Source organism: Amblyomma maculatum, chromosome 1 (assembly GCF_055883805.1).
Source record: "Amblyomma maculatum isolate TAMU_Amacu chromosome 1, ASM5588380v1, whole genome shotgun sequence".
NCBI lineage: Eukaryota > Metazoa > Arthropoda > Arachnida > Ixodida > Ixodidae > Amblyomma > Amblyomma maculatum.
The window spans coordinates 352200605-352218746 of record NC_139344.1 but is presented as its reverse complement, the minus strand read 5'-3'; the positions used below and the strand labels follow the sequence as shown (position 1 = coordinate 352218746).

The 18142-nt window shown below is 47.1% G+C and overlaps 1 protein-coding gene across 1 annotated transcript; it reads right to left on the bottom strand.

Annotated features, from left to right (window-relative positions):
• Positions 1-4613: 4613 nt before the first annotated feature.
• Positions 4614-17894, bottom strand: LOC146207777 (abasic site processing protein HMCES-like). The gene is made up of 9 exons (XM_084577626.1): positions 17875-17894; positions 15910-16047; positions 14692-14919; positions 12457-12649; positions 11646-11720; positions 9240-9302; positions 7420-7523; positions 6223-6303; positions 4614-4818 (listed from the first exon to the last, which is right to left on the bottom strand). Exons 1-9 carry the CDS (start codon positions 17892-17894, stop codon positions 4614-4616), a joined length of 1107 nt encoding a protein of 368 aa, XP_084433752.1.
• Between the last annotated feature and the right edge of the window lie 248 nt (positions 17895-18142).

The following is an 18142-nucleotide window of genomic DNA, read 5'->3' as shown; positions in this document are numbered from 1 at the left end:
AATACCGTGGCCGTGCATGACGACCTCGATATACAGTAGTGCCAGACCTCAGCGTGCTGCTGGCCGATTTGGAACCTAATGAACAGGTCTTTGGCAAGGATAGGATGACCATTGAGTAATAGATAATACGAACACCTCAAAATACTGAAAGCTAAATTTAAGTTGGTTGGTTGGTTGGTTGGTTCATAGGAAGGGAAAGGCGCAGTATCTGTCACACTTGCTCTGTGGACACCTGAACCGCGCCGTAAGGGAAGGGATGAAGGTGGGAGTGAAAGTGGATAGAGAGAAAGGGGGCCGTAGTGGAGGGCTACGGAGTAATTTCGACCACCTGGGGATCTTTAACGTGCGCTGACATCGCACAGCACACGGACGCCACTTCGTTTCGCCTCCATCGAAACGCAGCCGCCGAGGCCGGGATTCGATCCCGGGAACTCCGGCACAGTAGTCGGGCGTCTTACCACTGCACCACCCCGATGGAGGCGAAACGAAGTGGCGTCCGTGTGCTGTGCGATGTCAGCACACGTTAAAGATCCCCAGGTGGTCGAAATTTCTCCGTAGCCCTCCACTACGGCTCCCCTTTCTCTCTTTCCACTTTCACTCCCACCTTCATCCCTTCCCTTACGGCGCGGTTCAGGTGTCCACATAGCAAGTGTGACAGATACTGCGCCTTTCCCTTCCTGTGAACCAATTAAATTAAAAAAAAAAAGTTTGGGCGCAAGGCAAGTAAATGGTGAACTGTGCACGAGGAATGAAAATAATAAGATGATCGAGTGAGAGAAAAACTCTAATCACCGAAGAAACATCGAATACAAAACGCACTTATTAACTTTTAGACAGAGAGTAACACTATTCAAATGGTGGGAACACCACTGCACTTATTGTGTATGTCCCTGAACAACACTGGCAGCCCGGGCGGTGGCGATGGTCTGCACAGCCGGGTCCTCCAAGCGCAGCAGGGTCTCCCATTTTTCCAATGTCTTGAAGCACTCTAGGCCTCGCGTGGGAAGGTCCGCCGGGCAGAGGGATAGAATGCGATGGAAAGAGGCAAAGGACATCTTTGAGCGAGGTATCCGAGTTTCCCAGAAAACTTACGCTGCTTGTCAGGAATGCCCCGCCGCAGTGGTGCAGTAGTTGAGATGCCCGACTATGTGTCGGAGAACCTGGGTTCGATCCCGTCAGCCGGCGGCTACGTTTCGAAGGAGGCGAAACGAAGAGCCGTCCCTGTGCTGTGCGATGTCAGTGCACGTTAAAGATCCTCAGGTGATCGAAATTACTCCGAAGCCCGCTGTCTCTCTTTCTACTATCACTTCCACCTTCCTCCCCTTCTTTGCGGCGTGGTTCAAGCGTCCACAACAAGTGTGACTGATAGAGCGCCTTTCTCTTCCTGCGAACCTATTATTATTTTAAGGCCTTAAATACCTCATACTCACAGCTACTTCACTATACTCACAGCGTCCGGCGTCCTGTCCCACTAAAGCTGTGAATCAAAGGACGTCACACTGTAGGTGTCAATCATCCCGACAGCCAAGCCGAGCACGTGAGAGACGTATCTTAGTTCTTGTAGCGACATGCCGGCGCGGTTGCCATGGAGACTGCCACCGCTAGTTAGGGGTTGATAGTGTCTGATAATGATAGTTAGTGATATTAATGATGATAATGACAGAATGACCGATTATGACGTCATCACCTGGTGAGATGACAAATTGTGACATGTCTAATAACCAGAACTAACATCATGATGACGTCACGACTAGTCATGACGTCAGTAGGCGCTGCACGTGAAAATAAAAGTTATTCTCACACACGCGCACACACACACACACACACGCATATACGAAGCTGACCCAGCCGGGCGTTCAATTCAAGCGCCCGTGCGGCGTCTTTCATTTGGCGCTTGCTCTTACGGCGCACCACAGAGCCGCAGAAGCAGGTGCAGTACAGCAGGCATCAGCGGCAGTTCAAATTGGTTTCCAGGCGAAAAGCAAGGCGCCCGTGTGCTGTGCGATGTCAGTGCACGTTAAAGAACCCCAGGTGGTCGAAATTTCCGGAGTCCTCCACTACGGCGTCTCTCATAGCCTGAGTTGCTTTGGGACGTTAAACCTCATAAACCAACCAACCAAATTGGTTTCCAGGAAATAAAAAGAGCCGTATCTGTCACAATTCTCCGCGGACACTTTATCCGAGCCGTAAGGAAAAGGGGGAAGGTGGGAGTAAAAAAAAAGAGAGAAAGAGGTACCGTAGTGGAGGGCTACCACGCAACCTCGAACGTCGTAACTCTGGGGATGCGCACATGGCAACCGCATTTTACGCGGCACCGTTGTTGCTGTCTTCCTAAAATCATTTGGCGCATTATTCAGTGCAGTGAATTCAAACTGGATTCCGAGGGAAGGAAAGCGTAGCAGGGGCCGGCAGAAAGTTAGGTGGGCGGATGAGAATAAGAAGTTCGCAGGGGTCAAGTGGATGCAGCTAGCACAGAACCGGGTTAAATGGAGAAATATGGGAGAGGCCTTCGCCCTGCAGTGGGTATAATCAGGCTGATGATGATGATGATGATGATGATGATGATGATGATGATGATGATGATGATGATGATGATGATGATGATTCAGTGCAGTGAAAAATTTGCCTGCTCACTTGCCTAATTGTTTCCTTGGTCCAGCTGTTTCTGTGTTACTTGTACTACTCCTGCATAGAGTTGCTTAGTACTATTACTGAATTCAGAACTATACATTTTTAGCTAAAAATATTTGGTGCAGTGGTAAGACGCCCGACTACTGTGCCGGAGTTCCCGGGTTCGAACCCGACCACGGCGGCTGCGTTTCGATGGAGGCGAAACGAAGTGGCGTCCGTGTGCTGTGCGATGTCAGCGCACGTTAAAGATCCCCAGGTGGTCGAAATTACTCCGCAGCCCTCCACTACGGCTCCCCTTTCTCTCTTTCCACTTTCACTCCCACCTTCATCCCTTCCCCTACGGCGCGGTTCAGGTGTCCACATAGCAAGTGTGACAGATACTGCGCTTTTCCCTTCCTGTGAGCCAATTATTATTATTTTGAAAACAAAAGGGTGCTCTAACACAACTGTCTTATCATTTCATATGCTGGCTGTAAATTTCAATAAAAGAACAGAGAAGCATGTAAGCGTAAAATTTGCTGAAAATTAGAGATGGCCCTTTTTCCTATTTGCCAAATATGGCACGCCGTCGAAAATATATTTTCTTTTTGCACTCAGTAGGCATGTTTTCAGAAATATGTGGCGTGACATTGCTCAGAGGACCCTACCGTTGAGGTAACGGAATTGCGCCGTACTATATCCTTGAATTTTCGCTACTGAGGATTTTGCTCACTATGTTTGCGGCTCGAGAAAGTTTTTGCGCGCGCCAAGTGACGGCCTTCACTATGTTCTGGCATTGCACATAAAGACTTTGCGAAGAAAAACTTGAAATCAGAAGCGAGAACCTATTCTATTGAAAGTAGTGACGGCCGCTCCCTTGCTGACAGGCTCAACATGTGGATATTTCCGTGAAGGAATTCATGATGTCACTTTCGCACGCAATGAACGGGCATAGCCTGCCTTCGAAATCTATGTGTACGTAACAAGCGCTTGTAGAAAGACCTTGCGCTTCTAAAATATATTTTGCTCAATCCATCACCAAAAACCACAGCAGTCACTCACACAAAGAACCTTTTATGACCAAGGCTGAAATGAAAAACAGTGCGGAAATGAACCGCGGACGTTCGCTTGCCATCGATTTTTCATTATAATCCATATTCAAACAGCGTGAAAAAGACGAAGACGGAACAACACAACACGAGTGTTGACAGATCTAGAGCAACTAATATAGCCTCTCTCTACCGAAACAATTTGTGAGCACATATTAAGAACCAGCGTTTCCAGTGTGGGGTACCTTAGTGGTTGTGGCTTGTGCACCATGCAGCCTGCCAGCTTCACACATTGTTTAACTAAAGCTTTCCGCAGTTTTTAAAAATAGGATTATTGGACCAGAGCCGCTTTCGTCGGAAGCAGTGTTAGCTGTGGTGGAGATTAGAAAGCTAGAACGAATTAAGTAGAGGGCTGGTTATCTGCCAACATATACCTTTTGGATACTATATACTGTATTTTAGCACTATTCTGATGCACACCACTGCTTACAAAGATATGCTGACGAAGGCAGTCCTCTCACTCGAAAATTCAATCGTTAAAGATTGCGGGAAGTCTTGGGCGAGGCACCCAGTAATGACCTCAGAGTCGAGGATAAAAGACCGCACTGTCTGGTTTATGATTACGAATGATGATTACGGCCACACTCACATATACACGGTGTACATGCGCCCCCATGTTATTACGTCAGCGCGCACTGTCGGACGCATGTCCCCAAGCAGCTCCTAAGATAGCAGACTGAGGCAGAGCGGAAGTCTTCAGAATTTAATTTCCTCCGTAGAGTGCTGCAGCCAATACGCTTCGGTATCGCTGAAATTTTCATCGAATTTGAGGCGAGCAGATCATGGCCTCCGAGAACAGCGAGGCAGCTTCCTTCACGGCCTATACATCCTCGAATCAACACCACGTGGTGGAGTCAGCGCATTGCGGATGGCCATGCAGTTTCCGGAGGCCCGTCACTTGGCATGGCCGTGAGTGCGGTGCGAGGTGCGTCCGTGCGACTGCTTGCTGCGGTGGTGCCGGTCCGAGTCCGAGGAGCGGTGGCGGGACTTGGAGCGCTTACGGGCGGCCCTGGACCGGGATCGGCCGCCACGGGACGACGAGAGGGACGAACGTGAAGAGCCCGCTGAGCGCGATCGGACGCTCGAGCGGGAGCGACTCCTGCGGGCGCACGAGAACGACTTGTTGACACGGGTTGCTAATACAGTAGCTTGGGATCACTGGCATCGCGAAAGCGATCCAGCGTAGAACGAGATGTGGAAGATGGCTACGCAGTATGAAAGAGAAGTGAACGAGGGTTGAGAGGGGGCCTCAGTTCGCAAGCCAAGTCAACGTTTCGACAAGTGTACTTGTCTGGGCATCGCGATCATCACTGGCAGGATGTAAACATTATTTTGCTTCCGAATAGGGAGGAAGGGATGGAAAGGAGTGAAAGACTGTTTCCTTGTGTATTGGTTTCTATGAACCTGGACCCGCTGGTCCCGTCAACTAAAAAAGAAAATGAAAAGGCGGCAGCGGCACTGAAAACTAGTGCGATGCAGACGATGAGTCAGCATCTGAAGCAGGCTTTATGCTGGCATATGCTTCTTGGAAGAGGACAGGCAATTCAAAGGGACCTGATAAGCAATGCCTGTCATAGCCACGTGTGGCAAGGGCATCTCCGTTGGGTGCCCCTTGAACCGAACGAATGTGTTTCGCTTGCTTAAGATAATCAGCGATCGGCTCTATTGCATCCCAGAAGATGCTCAGTATAGAACACTCCGCTTTTCCGTCATTACATTCACTGTGCTGTCTAAAGGATAGGCGAGGAGGAGGAGGAAGAACATTTATTCCGCCGAATATGGCGCGGCAGCCACCTCCGGGTCCGCACGCAGGCGTCCAGGGAGGCAGTCTGTCGCACCGCGGCCAGAGGACACCCGGCCCCGTCTAGGAGAACCTGAAGAGGTCTGATTGATCTATTGATCTATTGATGCATATTGTTATTAATTTACCAACGTCTGATTGATTAAAGCAGATATTTTCGATAAACGGTACTCACGAAGCGACGACCACACACTTCAAAATATGGCACTTCGGCAATGTGCCTTACGTCCGCATGGTCGCCCGATCACTTGACAACTTTTCTTTTCATGCAGCGATTGAATCACCGTTCTCTGCGTTAAGCTCCTCCGTTAAGGGCAAGTCCATAAAAGGGCCCACTTACGTTAGCTTTGTTTTTGTCTTAATTCAATAAAGTTTATTCACTCACCCACTTACAAGCCCATAAGACCATGTGTGAAAATGCGGCGGTGACGTGCAGTACACAGAGAGAAAGCAGAAGTGCACGACTGCTGAGGACGTGAGACGATCCTTATCACAAAGAGTGCCACACCCGATGATCCCTGCTTCTGATATCCAATTCATGTGCTGTGCTATAAATATACCTGATTTCGCAAAATATGCACAATGAATTTCGCATGCCGCCAGTCTAAATGCGGTTCGCTGGAAGAAGCTGCAGTTCTGAAGAAAAAAATAATAAATGTATGATCGCATGCGTGCCCATGTTCAGTTTCTCCGAATGCTCACCTGCGTGCCTGTTTGGAGGGCTTAGCGGGCGATTTGGAAACGTGCTTCTTGCTCGTCTCGAGCTTCTGCTTTGCTGGCTCTCTGCAACGTTAAATACGGAATGCAGCACAGTTATACATGTATGCAAAAACGCAAAGCAAACGAGCCTGCAGCTTGCTCTTATCGAGGGAGAGGAAGAAAAAATATCGGTGCAACCTTTCTTTCTCAGGAATTGGTCAAAGCATTCAATTGGAATGTGAATGGAGTTGGATTTCGCGAGCACGAATCCTTTCACGTTGGAAAACTCGTCGATCAAGCGATGTTTGCAGTGCACGTGCTTCTACACGCTTATTCGGCACTTGTTCGAAGACGACGCAAAGTCAGGGGCCTTTTGCTCGTTGGCGGTGCTGCAGCACGTGGCGTCTATCAGACGGAGTCACCTGCCCTGCGAACTCCGCACAATGTGCAATGGAGCACCGTGTGGCAAAACAGAGCTGCTTGTAAGGCGTATACAGAAACCACGAGCTGCGCCTGCGTGACAGGACTGTTCGAATCCTCCCAGTGCCTTGTCTGCTCTTCGCTCAAATTATGCGTTAGACAATATACACGAATATCCGCATGATATTCGCATACGACCGCTAGATAATTTACAATTGAATTTCATCCCTGATATACTATTTCGGTTTTGCTTTCATTATCTGAATGGTGGTGGTGTCTATATTTGGCCGGCGTGAGGCTCAAAAAACAAAAACGAATCTGCAATATATTTGCGATAAATAATTTTAATTAGCTACAAGACATCGGTCAGGTTGCTTTAAGGTCAGAATTAACAATAACCGCTATAGTTTGATTTTATTGCCGTTTTCCTCAAGTTTCACCTGACTTAGAACACAACCTTGACGCCACAGACATCGTTCGGTCGACGAAACTAACCGAAACAGCATTACGAATTTCTTTTTAAGCATAAACTATTTAGTGGTCATAGCGAATACCACAGAATACCATAAAGTAGCAATACACACAAACGTCTACTGCATAATTTTAAGGAAGAAAACATGCAAGCAAAACTTTGGTGTTTATACTCATTGAACTCCTAACGAAATCGGCCTATTAACTGTGATTGATAACAGCGATAAATCACTAATTACAGAAGAGTAAAATTATCGAAAAGTACACTGTTGACCCGGAGCATCACGGATCAGACGCATGCGTACTCACTCGTAAGGCAGCACGCACTCGACGGTGTTGTTGGTCGGCTTGCTCACAACAGGAGACACCGGGTGACTCACCAGGCTGGTGGGGCACCGCACCGAATAAGTCAGCTGCGTGTCGCGCAGAAAAGGTTGCCACACTAAAAACTCCCTGGTAAACAGGTTACGTTACAGCCACCATTACGAACTGCGCGCTGCAAGTGCCCCGTATGGGCACATCGTCACTGTATTAGCAGTGTAACGGCTGTACTATCCCTTTATCCATTCTGTACTACAGCCAGCCATTTTGTGGTAGTGGTCATGAATCTATTAGACTGAATGACTTAAACAAAGTAGAAACATTTTCAATGCTTATCACTTTCCACCTGAGCAAATTTATGTACTTCCTATTCCTTTTATCTGTTTTCCTCTATTGCTCCTTCTTTTTCGACATACGCCCACTAGTGATTTGCTGGAACAAAACTATATGATGGTAATTTATTTATTTACTTATTTATTTATACACACTGTCAATCCACTGGGGATTTTAACAGGAGGGCATTTAGTACAAAACATATCAGGGTGAAAAGGACTACATGGCTAAAAATGACAGATGCAGAATGCGTAGTCATATATATATATATATATATATATATATATATATATATCATGTCATACATCTCAAAGTGTAAAATGAGGGGAAAGACATGATTCATCAGCTGCAGCAACATGCGTCTATAGGTCGTGCAGCGCAGCATTTTTTTTTTTTTCGGAGAATATGCATTCCGGAAGCATTTACTGTCGACAGTAAATGTCAACAAGAGTTGTACCAAGCGTCTAGCTGCTTTCCTCTTTTTTGTTATTGTTACAAACGGAGCGCACAAAATGAGATATCAAGGGCCATGTTCAGCAAGGATTCATTATCCAGTTTCCGTTTCATTCAGCGTGACATCACCGCGAGAGTGGCATCAAAAGAATGGTCAGTCACAGAAATCATAAAATATCTTTTTTCTACGTTGTCGATAGTTTCCCGGTTAACCACACGCTGCGATAAGTAGCCAATAATGAAATTTGTTCGCTAATGAGCCAATCTGGTCCGGTTGCTCACCCTCACCCTTATGAAATACAACTCCCCTGAACCAAATATGCCCGGTCTACTGCAAATAACTTATTATCGCTGCTGCTCATTTGCAGCGTGATGCAAGTGCGCGTGACGAAGTTCTGCTTGTTATCTACGTCACAGTCGATAGAAACAGAAACATAACATTGCAGGCAGAATACAATTTTCTCATTGATTATTTAAAGCAAGGAAGATCATACGTCCTGCAGTCCTATTGTTTCTAAGAGGTTGACCACTGCTAGTAAAAAGGCAAGAATTTGGATCTCTTCTTTACGAGCCACTTTGCCCCCCGCTCTAGGTAAACTTCGACGGCAATGGCACGGTGATTAAGTTCCTCTAACTTCACAGCATGACACGGATGTAGCATGTTCTCAGTCTACTGTCAATCAAGTGCTTGGCTCCGGTACGTTTTCCACATAACCCAATAGCCCTCCTATAGCAGAGTTTCATGTGCATATTGACAATACGACACGGTTCCACACAATACAAATGTTGGTTTAATGATAATCTTGTTTTGCTTAGCATGACCCCAAGTTTTAGCCCTGCACGGTAATTTTGTTGGCATATTCATTTAGAAATACCAAGAAAAAAATTACAAAATCATGATTTTCTTTCACGTATATCATATTGCTAGTACTAAAGTAGGAATCTCGAATTTTGGAAGATATTCGTGCCATCTGCACAAACAGAGGGCAAATGTACCGGTCAAGAACAGCAGAAAAACGCACCTCGTCAAAGGAGTAGCTCGGGTCCAGCCACGAGGATACAGCTTCTTCCCCGTCCAGGATAACCTACGTCACATAGGAAGGAGTTAAGACGGCGATCGCTGGCATTGAACACCGACCGGCTGTCACGACAGAAGAGCTCTACACGACGACCCTACAACGAACTTTAGCGCACAAAAATGAGCATTAAGAAGACCACGCACTAATTGCAGAGGGGCCAGTTGGTGCGACATTTTTTGCCGTGCGTTACTTAAAAAGATCAGAAAGTGCAAATTAAGCAAAATGGCCTGCTTCATCATGCAAAGTTGTTCCTCATCTGTATGCTTTTGTGGTACCTTAATGAACATAACTTCCCAAAAATTGACCGAAACAATCTGTATGTAATGCCGCTATACCATTCAGCAAAACTAAAACTCGCTTCCTCGGGATATGAGGTAACTTGTCGGAATGTTTTCCAGAGACTGAAAACGTTAACAAGCCATGGTCTACTGTAATCGGTATTAGAATGTTTGAGAACGAAAAATAAAGGGCTCCAGTCGTTTTTAGTGCTACTGTTTTAATCTGCGAAATAGACTGGTAAAGAATTACGCATGGCTGTAATGCCGAATTTGTCGCAAACGCTGCCTGCCCAGTACTAAGCATGGTTATGTAAAACAAGTTAGAATGGATATATGCTGGAAGAAACTGAAAACCTATTTTGAAAATAATGGTGTTTTAAAACTACATAAAACGGCTTCCCAATGTTAGAATTTGAAAAGTTACTGAACTTTTCATTAAGCGTTTAAAATAAATATTGGCGTAGAAGGCCTGCTACCTATTACGCGCAAGCGTTTTGATAGAGAGGCCTTGAACTTTAGTAACTTGATCAAATTCCCAGTTGTTTCTTGTACTCGCTAAAGAAATATGTTTTAGTCATAAAATTATTGATTTCTAATTATTTTCACAATTTCACATCAACACCGCAGGTAAAAAATATAGCAACATTTCTTTATTGTTCCCTTAGTTTCCCTGACTGCTGCCTTCCTTCATACGAAAACGAACCAGAAAGGCTGACGAAGCTGTATGCCGGAAGCCGACGTTTTGCAGTCTGAAATAATGAAATTTGAGTGGTCTTCCTTCACTCTTCTCAGCGCACACAGCGCTATTGATACTCAGAGTGTCATCGTCTATTATCAATATCAAGGCGTTAAAAAAAATATTCACTCTTTCTACTTCCACAACGTTCAATGTAGCGGAAGACGGTTGAAATTTCTAGTGTGGCACCGAGGGGGTCACAATCTGTGCGTTATAGCTTCGGTTAAGCGTGAAGCGATAGCTGTAGCGTGGTCAGACATGGTAAAGCTCTTTGGCACGCGGCGCGCCTCTGTATGCTCGGGTTGACGTAAACGATCATGTGTCTCGCTGTGCAGCTGCTCACGCTTTAAGCGACTTCTTACGTCAGTTGACCTTGTTAGGTTAGGTTAGGTTAGGTTAGGTTAGGTTAGGTTAGGTTAGGTTAGGTTAGGTTTGACCTTGACCTTTGGCGGGAACATTGCTACCAAAACTGGCTGTAGCTTATATACCAATTTGACCTCAAAGCTGTTTCAAGGTCGTCGGAAGCACACGGCGACATTTGCTTCACCTCGCGTAGTGAAGCTATCGCTTCAGTACAGGACGACTGGTACAGCCGAGACAAGGAGGAGCGGTGAGATTCCAACATGGTGAGAAATGCACGTGTATATATTCAAGAGGTAAATAATTCATCAAAACATGCGAAGAAAAACCCAAAAGGAAATACACAAGCAATTATCATGCAGTGCAACCCAAATGTATGGGACCCATTAACAGCCAAGCAAATCGCGCTTTGCACGTATTTCTTTTTTCGTTTTTAATCGAAATAGTGTTGCCAAAACCAGGGTGATGCTGATCGAATTTGACGGTGCAAGGAATGGTTTGGACAAACGGTGCCACTGTACAAAGCATTTATTATCTGCTCAAGGTAAGCCCAAATAGCTATTTCCCAAAGCCTCTCAAAACCCCAATACGCCGAACATCAGCCCAGGAGAAATAGTTCGCCCATTGTACCGGTGACTGCCCGGCAGCAGTGAAGCACAATTTGGGGTATAGTTCAGTGGCTACGAGAGTTGAGAAAGTATGGTCTAATCATGTTCTTTCTAAGCGGGTTCAGTTTCTGCATGCCTACTCTATGACCCTTCTGTTCAAGCCCATACCGGTTTATTAGAAACGGGATTTGTAGCATTCTAGCTTCCACAATGCCCGGCTCCGATGCCAACGAGTTGGACCTCATACTCCCAAGAAATCCTTCTGGTCTAACGAGACCCCCTGATGCCTTTCGTGTTTTCACTACAGCATGCCTTTCCTGTGGCATTTAACAGTGAAAACAAGGAACATATATGCGCGGGCACTTACGGGCACGCGGTTGTGAAGCCACTGCAGGTAACGGGGAGCGTCCATGGTCAGGATGCTGAAGCTGTACAGAACATCCTGCAGAAAGAGTGAATGGACGAAAACAAAACACTCAGAGCAGTTCTGAAGCACGTTTCGGCCTCTGCTCGCATGCAGAGTACAGGCGAGCAGCATGTAAATATGAACAATTCTATACCGAACAACACATTCAAGATGTGTAGTGCGCAAATCTACCGTGCTGTCAGTGGGAAAATCTGCAACACACTGTTTCCTGTTCAGACTCATTGAGTTATGCCCATTCAAATTGAAAGGAGACGCGCTCATAAATTTCTTCGTTTTTGTTTTCCTTACCCTACCTGCACGCACCCTACCGCGGTGGCGCAGTGGTTAGAGAGCTTAGCTGCTGAACACGAGGACGCAGGTCCTATCCCATGGCCACGGCGGCAGCTTTTCGATAAAGGTGAAAGCAAGGATTCCGTGCACTGTGTGACGTCAGTGCACGTTAAAGAACCCCAGGTGGTCGAAATTCATGGAACCCTCCACTACGGTGCCCCTCATAGCTTGTATCGCTTTGGGACGTTAAACCCTATAAACCAAACCAAACTTTCCTGAAGGCTGCAGTGATTGTGACTTGGTCTAGTCGACAGGTCTCATCAAAGTCCATAGTTTACTAAAGCCGACTTACTAGTACTACTATCGCCAGGAGTGTTCATCATCATACACGTATCAGAAAAAGCGAAAGGACGTGACGAATGATGTAGACGATCAAGAAATGCCTCAGAAGAGAGTGACTGGTCCCGCAACTCGTCTATACCTTGGATGTGGAGACATCGAAGATACCGGCCATGGTAAGCAGGCGGGGCCCGATCCAGTGCCCGTTGTACATGAGGTCATGAGCGTCAGTCACCCCGTCCCACTCACGGGCCTCCATGTCGATGCCACGGGGCTGCTTGAAGTACACGTAGTATCCCTGCTTGCCAGTCTGCTCGTTCTTCCACTCGAAGAACCTAAGACGACAGTGAGGAGACGCGTCACCATATGCTGCTCCCTTCGCGCATAGAGAGTCCAACTAGTCGATCTAGACAACGCGATCGGACTTGTACGCTGCTAATCAAACGGATAAGGTGATGCACGTGAGCAAGAAACGTATAAAGGGGTAGATGACACGCGCACGAGGTTTCGCATAACCCCTACAGTTTGTCAAGGTTAGGTGTTTTTTCCCGAGCCTTGTAATCTTCTCGTTAGCGCCTCATATAGCCCCTTAAAGTAATTCATGTTAGCGAAGCTCAATGCAGCCTCAACCTCAAAAGCGGTATTAGATAACACCTATGCGCTGAACAAGATATGTTAAGCAGCGGAAAGAGGATTTATATGTAGGCTGGAAATCCGCAACAATTATTGTCCAGAGGAGAGTGCGACGTCAATTAAGGTTTGAGAAATGAGGCACGTCTAACGGTAAACTAAGAAACCTGGAGAAAGTGCACCGATCCGCAGTTGGACTTGCGAAAGAAATGAGAACGCGAGGAATTCTTGGATAATCAACGATAGCAATTTGCGGCCCAGAGAATAGCGTTGAAGCAGTTCATAAGGCTGATAAGAGTCAGTTTTATCGGCTCGGCTCTATACCTACTGCTATCGATGTTCGTTTTTTTTTTTTTTTTTTTTTTTTTACTGCCATTTATATGGTTTTACGTATGCACAACCTTGTGGTTCCGAATGCTGCTGTTGCTTTCTTTATATATATATATATATATATATATATATATATATATATATATATATATATATATATATATATATATATAAACGTCCGTCAACCCGGCACTCACTCCTCTATCGTTCTGCCTCCTCTACTGGCGGTGCTTTGCATTTTCGATTTTTTTTTCCTCTACATAAATGCCAATGGCCACTGGCACTTAGACAAACTACATAAAATTTACGTTTTTATGCTTTGTCTCACAAGATGTTTGCAGCATTGTGAAAGGCAGGAGCACCCTCACCAATCAGGATCATGCGCACTATAATAGGTAATTGTGCTCCTACGCACCTCTCGCCCTAGGATAGACCACTGTACTCCCACAGTCGCCTCCGCCTATTCGGAGGGTGAGGGTTGTGTCGTAGCACCTATTGCAGTGCACATGATTCTGAATGGACCAGGGCTCCCTTTCCTTGCGCACTGCTGCTAACATATAGTGAGACGAAGTGTAGTAAATATCTATTATCTGGATCTTTCTCGCTATGTCAAGTTTGTCCAGGAGCCAATACGCATATATTACTAACAAAATCACATCTCAATATTTTTCCGCCACTCGAAGAAAACTGGTGACGTCTACACTGAAAGGGCTCCGAGATCACAGTCCAGTGAATGGCAATGTATCCTAGCCTCTAGGATCTTTCTCCGTGCATTAATCGCGCATCTTGTCTACTCGTGAGATGGTTAGAGTGGGTCCTTGTTTATTTGCAGCGGGTCGACACAAAGGATCAGTGAAGAGAAGCCAACCGCCGGCCAAATTCATCTCCCGATGACCGCCATAAGGTCCTACCTCGCACAACACTGCCCGCCCCAGCCAAGTTCCACACCCATCACTTCCGACACTGGAACACCACATCGCTTGACATCAGCGCTGATAAAAGCCTGAGGAGAAACGGAGGCACAAAGTGAACGTGTTGGATTTTTTTGCCGACTAGAACTGCATTCATTACATAACTGTGATTTCTCAAGGCCATGGTGTGACATAGCATCACCATCAGTCCAATTACTCCCACTGCAAGGCAAAGCTCTCTCACGTAACACTCCAGTTAACCCTCTCCTAAATCATCTGTGGCCACAACTTATCCCCGCAAACTTTCTAATCTCATCCACCCATCTAACTTTCCGCCGCCCCCTGCTATGCTTCCCTTGTCTTACACTGTGGCTAAGGGGCGTATAGTGTGCGCCTCGATACCGCATCCGGTACAGTCTCCGTGAGCGGGAGCCTGCGCGCGATCGGTCCAGGCGGCCGAGACTCCTGCCACGATGTTACCACGTGAGAGAACCAAGCCGGCGTACCCTTCGGCGACGACGACGCACCGTCGTTCAGCGGCGATGGCGCCCTTGAAGCTGCGCCGGTCCATGCAGCTCTCGATGCGGCAGTTGACCGTGTTGAAGATGAAATTCTGCGGCTCGCCGCCGTACCAGGAGGGCACCAGGCCCCAGCGCATGGGGCTCATCATCACCCGGTGGGCGCCGCTGCCCCGGACGCTCTTGGGTGCGTGCTCACTGCTAAACAGCACGGGGCTTCGTGAAAAGAAGCGGGGAGTATGAGTTCGAGTAAATATACTTTCTTTTCGATGCAGGCGAAAAGGAAGACGCTTGTGTGCTGTGCGATGTCAGTGCACGTTAAAGAACCCCAGGTGGTCGAAATTTCTGGAGCCCTCCACTACGGCGTTTTTCATAGCCTGATTAGCTTTGGGACGTTAAACCCCTCAAAACAAAAACAAAAAATTATACTTTCTCCCCTAGGCGGTGCTAACTCAGCAAATCGCAGGGCGATTGTTTTCTCAAGTGTCCATTTTGCTCTTTTCCATTGAGCTCGGCACGAAGAACGCACGCACGATGCTAATGAGTATGTGATGAGTAGTTAACTCAGGGTAGCAGTATAGCACCATACTGCGAGGGCGCTTTAATTGCCACATTTCCCAAGACCGTAGAAAGGAAAGACGCACTTTGACAGAAAACGCAAGCTGTTCAGCATTTTATATCACCCATTGCGTGTTGCCTGAGACCGTAGAAGAGAAAAGCGCATTTTAGCTGAATACGTAAGCTGCTAATTAAGTCAGTATTTCATGCATCCTAATGCGTAGCATTGCCAGAAGTTAAATTCATGACCTCCCTTTTAAAATCAAGCAACTTCATATCTGAGCCATGTCATGTCCAAGCACAAGCGAAGGCTAAAAAGGTTAGTGTCATTATACCGTCCAGCCCCCGATGCTGTTCACTGTATGTAGGTTAACCTGTGGTTACAGGCCCGGAATAGAGGGAGCCTATCGGTTAGGGGAATAGGGTAATAGCGGGCTGCGAGTGGACATGCTCAGAGTGATTACCGCATCTCCCGCCCATTCGTCGCAGCATTCCGCGAGTGCACATTATCGCCCCGCAAATACCATATATTCCCCTAACCGGTTATTATTCTAAAATTCCCAAACAAATTAAGACAACACACAAGGCGACCTCGTCAATGCTCTAGCACGTTGGACAAGAGAGTGACGAGATCCTGAATCAACTCACTGGTAGTTCCTGGGCGAGATGTTGTACGAAGGACGATACTCGCCATGGCTGTTGAGGTCCACCCACTTGGGGTTGCAGTAGCGACCCGCCGCGTCTTGGTACTGGCAGGCGTGCAGCAGCGACGCCTTGCTTAGGGCGCTGAGGATAAAGGACAAGGTAAAATTTAGGGGTAATTAATGGCACTGGTGTTGCAGAATGCGATAGTATATCAGTCTGTGGTCCATTCGGCCTACATCTCTTCTTCCGTTATTGCTGCTCGTCGCATACGCTATCATATGCAGCCGCTGATACTCAAACTCCGGAGCCGCCATTCTCCGACTGCGGGGAGCTTCCGCTACGGTGGACACACGTGGCGTTGATTCCGTATTCATTCCGATCCGATACGGAGCCCTGTCACACACGACCAAGCGCAGCTGCTAACTGATACCGAACTCGCCGCAACGTTCGGTCCTGTAACGTGATTCACGAAGCAGAATACGCCAACGGACGCCGGATTTCTTCTCAGATGTGCCTCTAAGCTATATCATAATATATGACGCGTCTCGCAACTACAGCATGCAGTCGTTTTAAGGCCCGGAACGCGGTGACCATCGCGGTGATGTGCCACTGGCCGGCGAAGATAGAAGACATACGATGAAAGTAGTCCTACTGTCGAAATTTCTGTGCCAGTGCTTTTCCCACAAGATACACGAACGCCCACTCGGTTAACATTCCAAGAGCCGTGACTTCATACTGTCTTACTTTTAACCTGTTTGTCCATGATTTTCATAACAAACGCCTGGGCTACGATAGTGTGAAGCATATAGGCAGCGAATTCACAGAGAACTGCGACCTTCTGGCCCGACACTAACGCTCCTAGTTGATGTTGAATGAAATGAGCATTGCAAGATGTGATGAATGCCGCTTCTTGGAAACGAAGGAGTTTGAAGACAAGCACGAAGAACTTTTTCAGGAAATTGAGAATCATGTCACCTCCATAGAAGTAAGTCGTCCTCCGCACAGATGAAGAATGTTTGGCAGCTTTAATTCCACATGCCATTGTTGGATGATGAAACGCTTGTATGTTTTGCAAGATATGCTACAGCGACAACCACTGGGAGATAACAGCACTCCGCTCCGATAGCTTTCGATTGAATAATTGAGCAGCCTTCAACCAATAATGATAGCTTCCCACAATTTGACTAGAGAATTACTCAGTCCCCGCCCAGAGTGTCCTCTCTGCGACACCACTTGGGGGTTTCTCCGGCGCAGAATCCAGCCAGTATTCGGCACCTGGAGGCAGCGTGTCTCCCGCCAAACATCGCATTATATACTGTTAGGACACAGAGACCACATCACTCCCTACTGGACTTCATTATCGACCAACCTTTCTTTAATTACCTTAATACCCCTCATCCCCCCTTTCCCCCTTAACAAATCCCTTATATCATCATCATCATCAACCTGACTATACCCACTGCAGGGCGAAGGCCTCTCCCATATTTTTCCACTTAACCCGGTTCTGTTCTAGCTGCATCCACTTGACCCCCGCGAACCTCATCCACCCACCTAACTTTCTGCCGCCCCCTGCTACGCTTTCCTTCTCTTGGAATCCAGTTTGTTACCCTAAGCGACCATCGGTTATCCTCTCTTCGCACTACATGTCCTGTCCATGCCCATTTCTTCTTCTGAATTTCCACTAGAATGTCGGTAATCCCTTATGTCATGAGGCACTAAAAAACGTTATCAAAAAAAGCAAGAAAATGGCTGCCTTATACGCGTCTTAATTGGCACACAGATGGCTGCAACTTGCAGTCGTCTGCAGCGACGGTACGAGTCTTCGCAGAAAAAAAAATTACTCTCCATTTAAGCCGCTAACTTTAACCGTCTGTGCCATTTGATACTCTGCAGCAACGGCTACGGAAACCCCCAGTGCAATGGGCACTACACGAGGCTTCCATGTAAAACATGCACGGAGAGGCTTACCATGCCATACGACCGCACATAGTGAAGCGCTCCGCTAAGCCCGATGCTGGGCCTTGTCCTGGCTGTGCCCGCTGGGTGGAGACTGGACAAAATTTTGAGACGTAGCCCAAACGTATGTCCGATCACGTCATTGCCGTAGGCCTGCAGAATGGCCCCTCTGGTCTCCTTCTTCGTCGTTCCATTACGGTGCGCAGCCCACACGTGCACTGCCACTATAATGGTAGTGCTGCGAACAGAGCAGTTGTAAAAGACTGGTAATAACCAAACA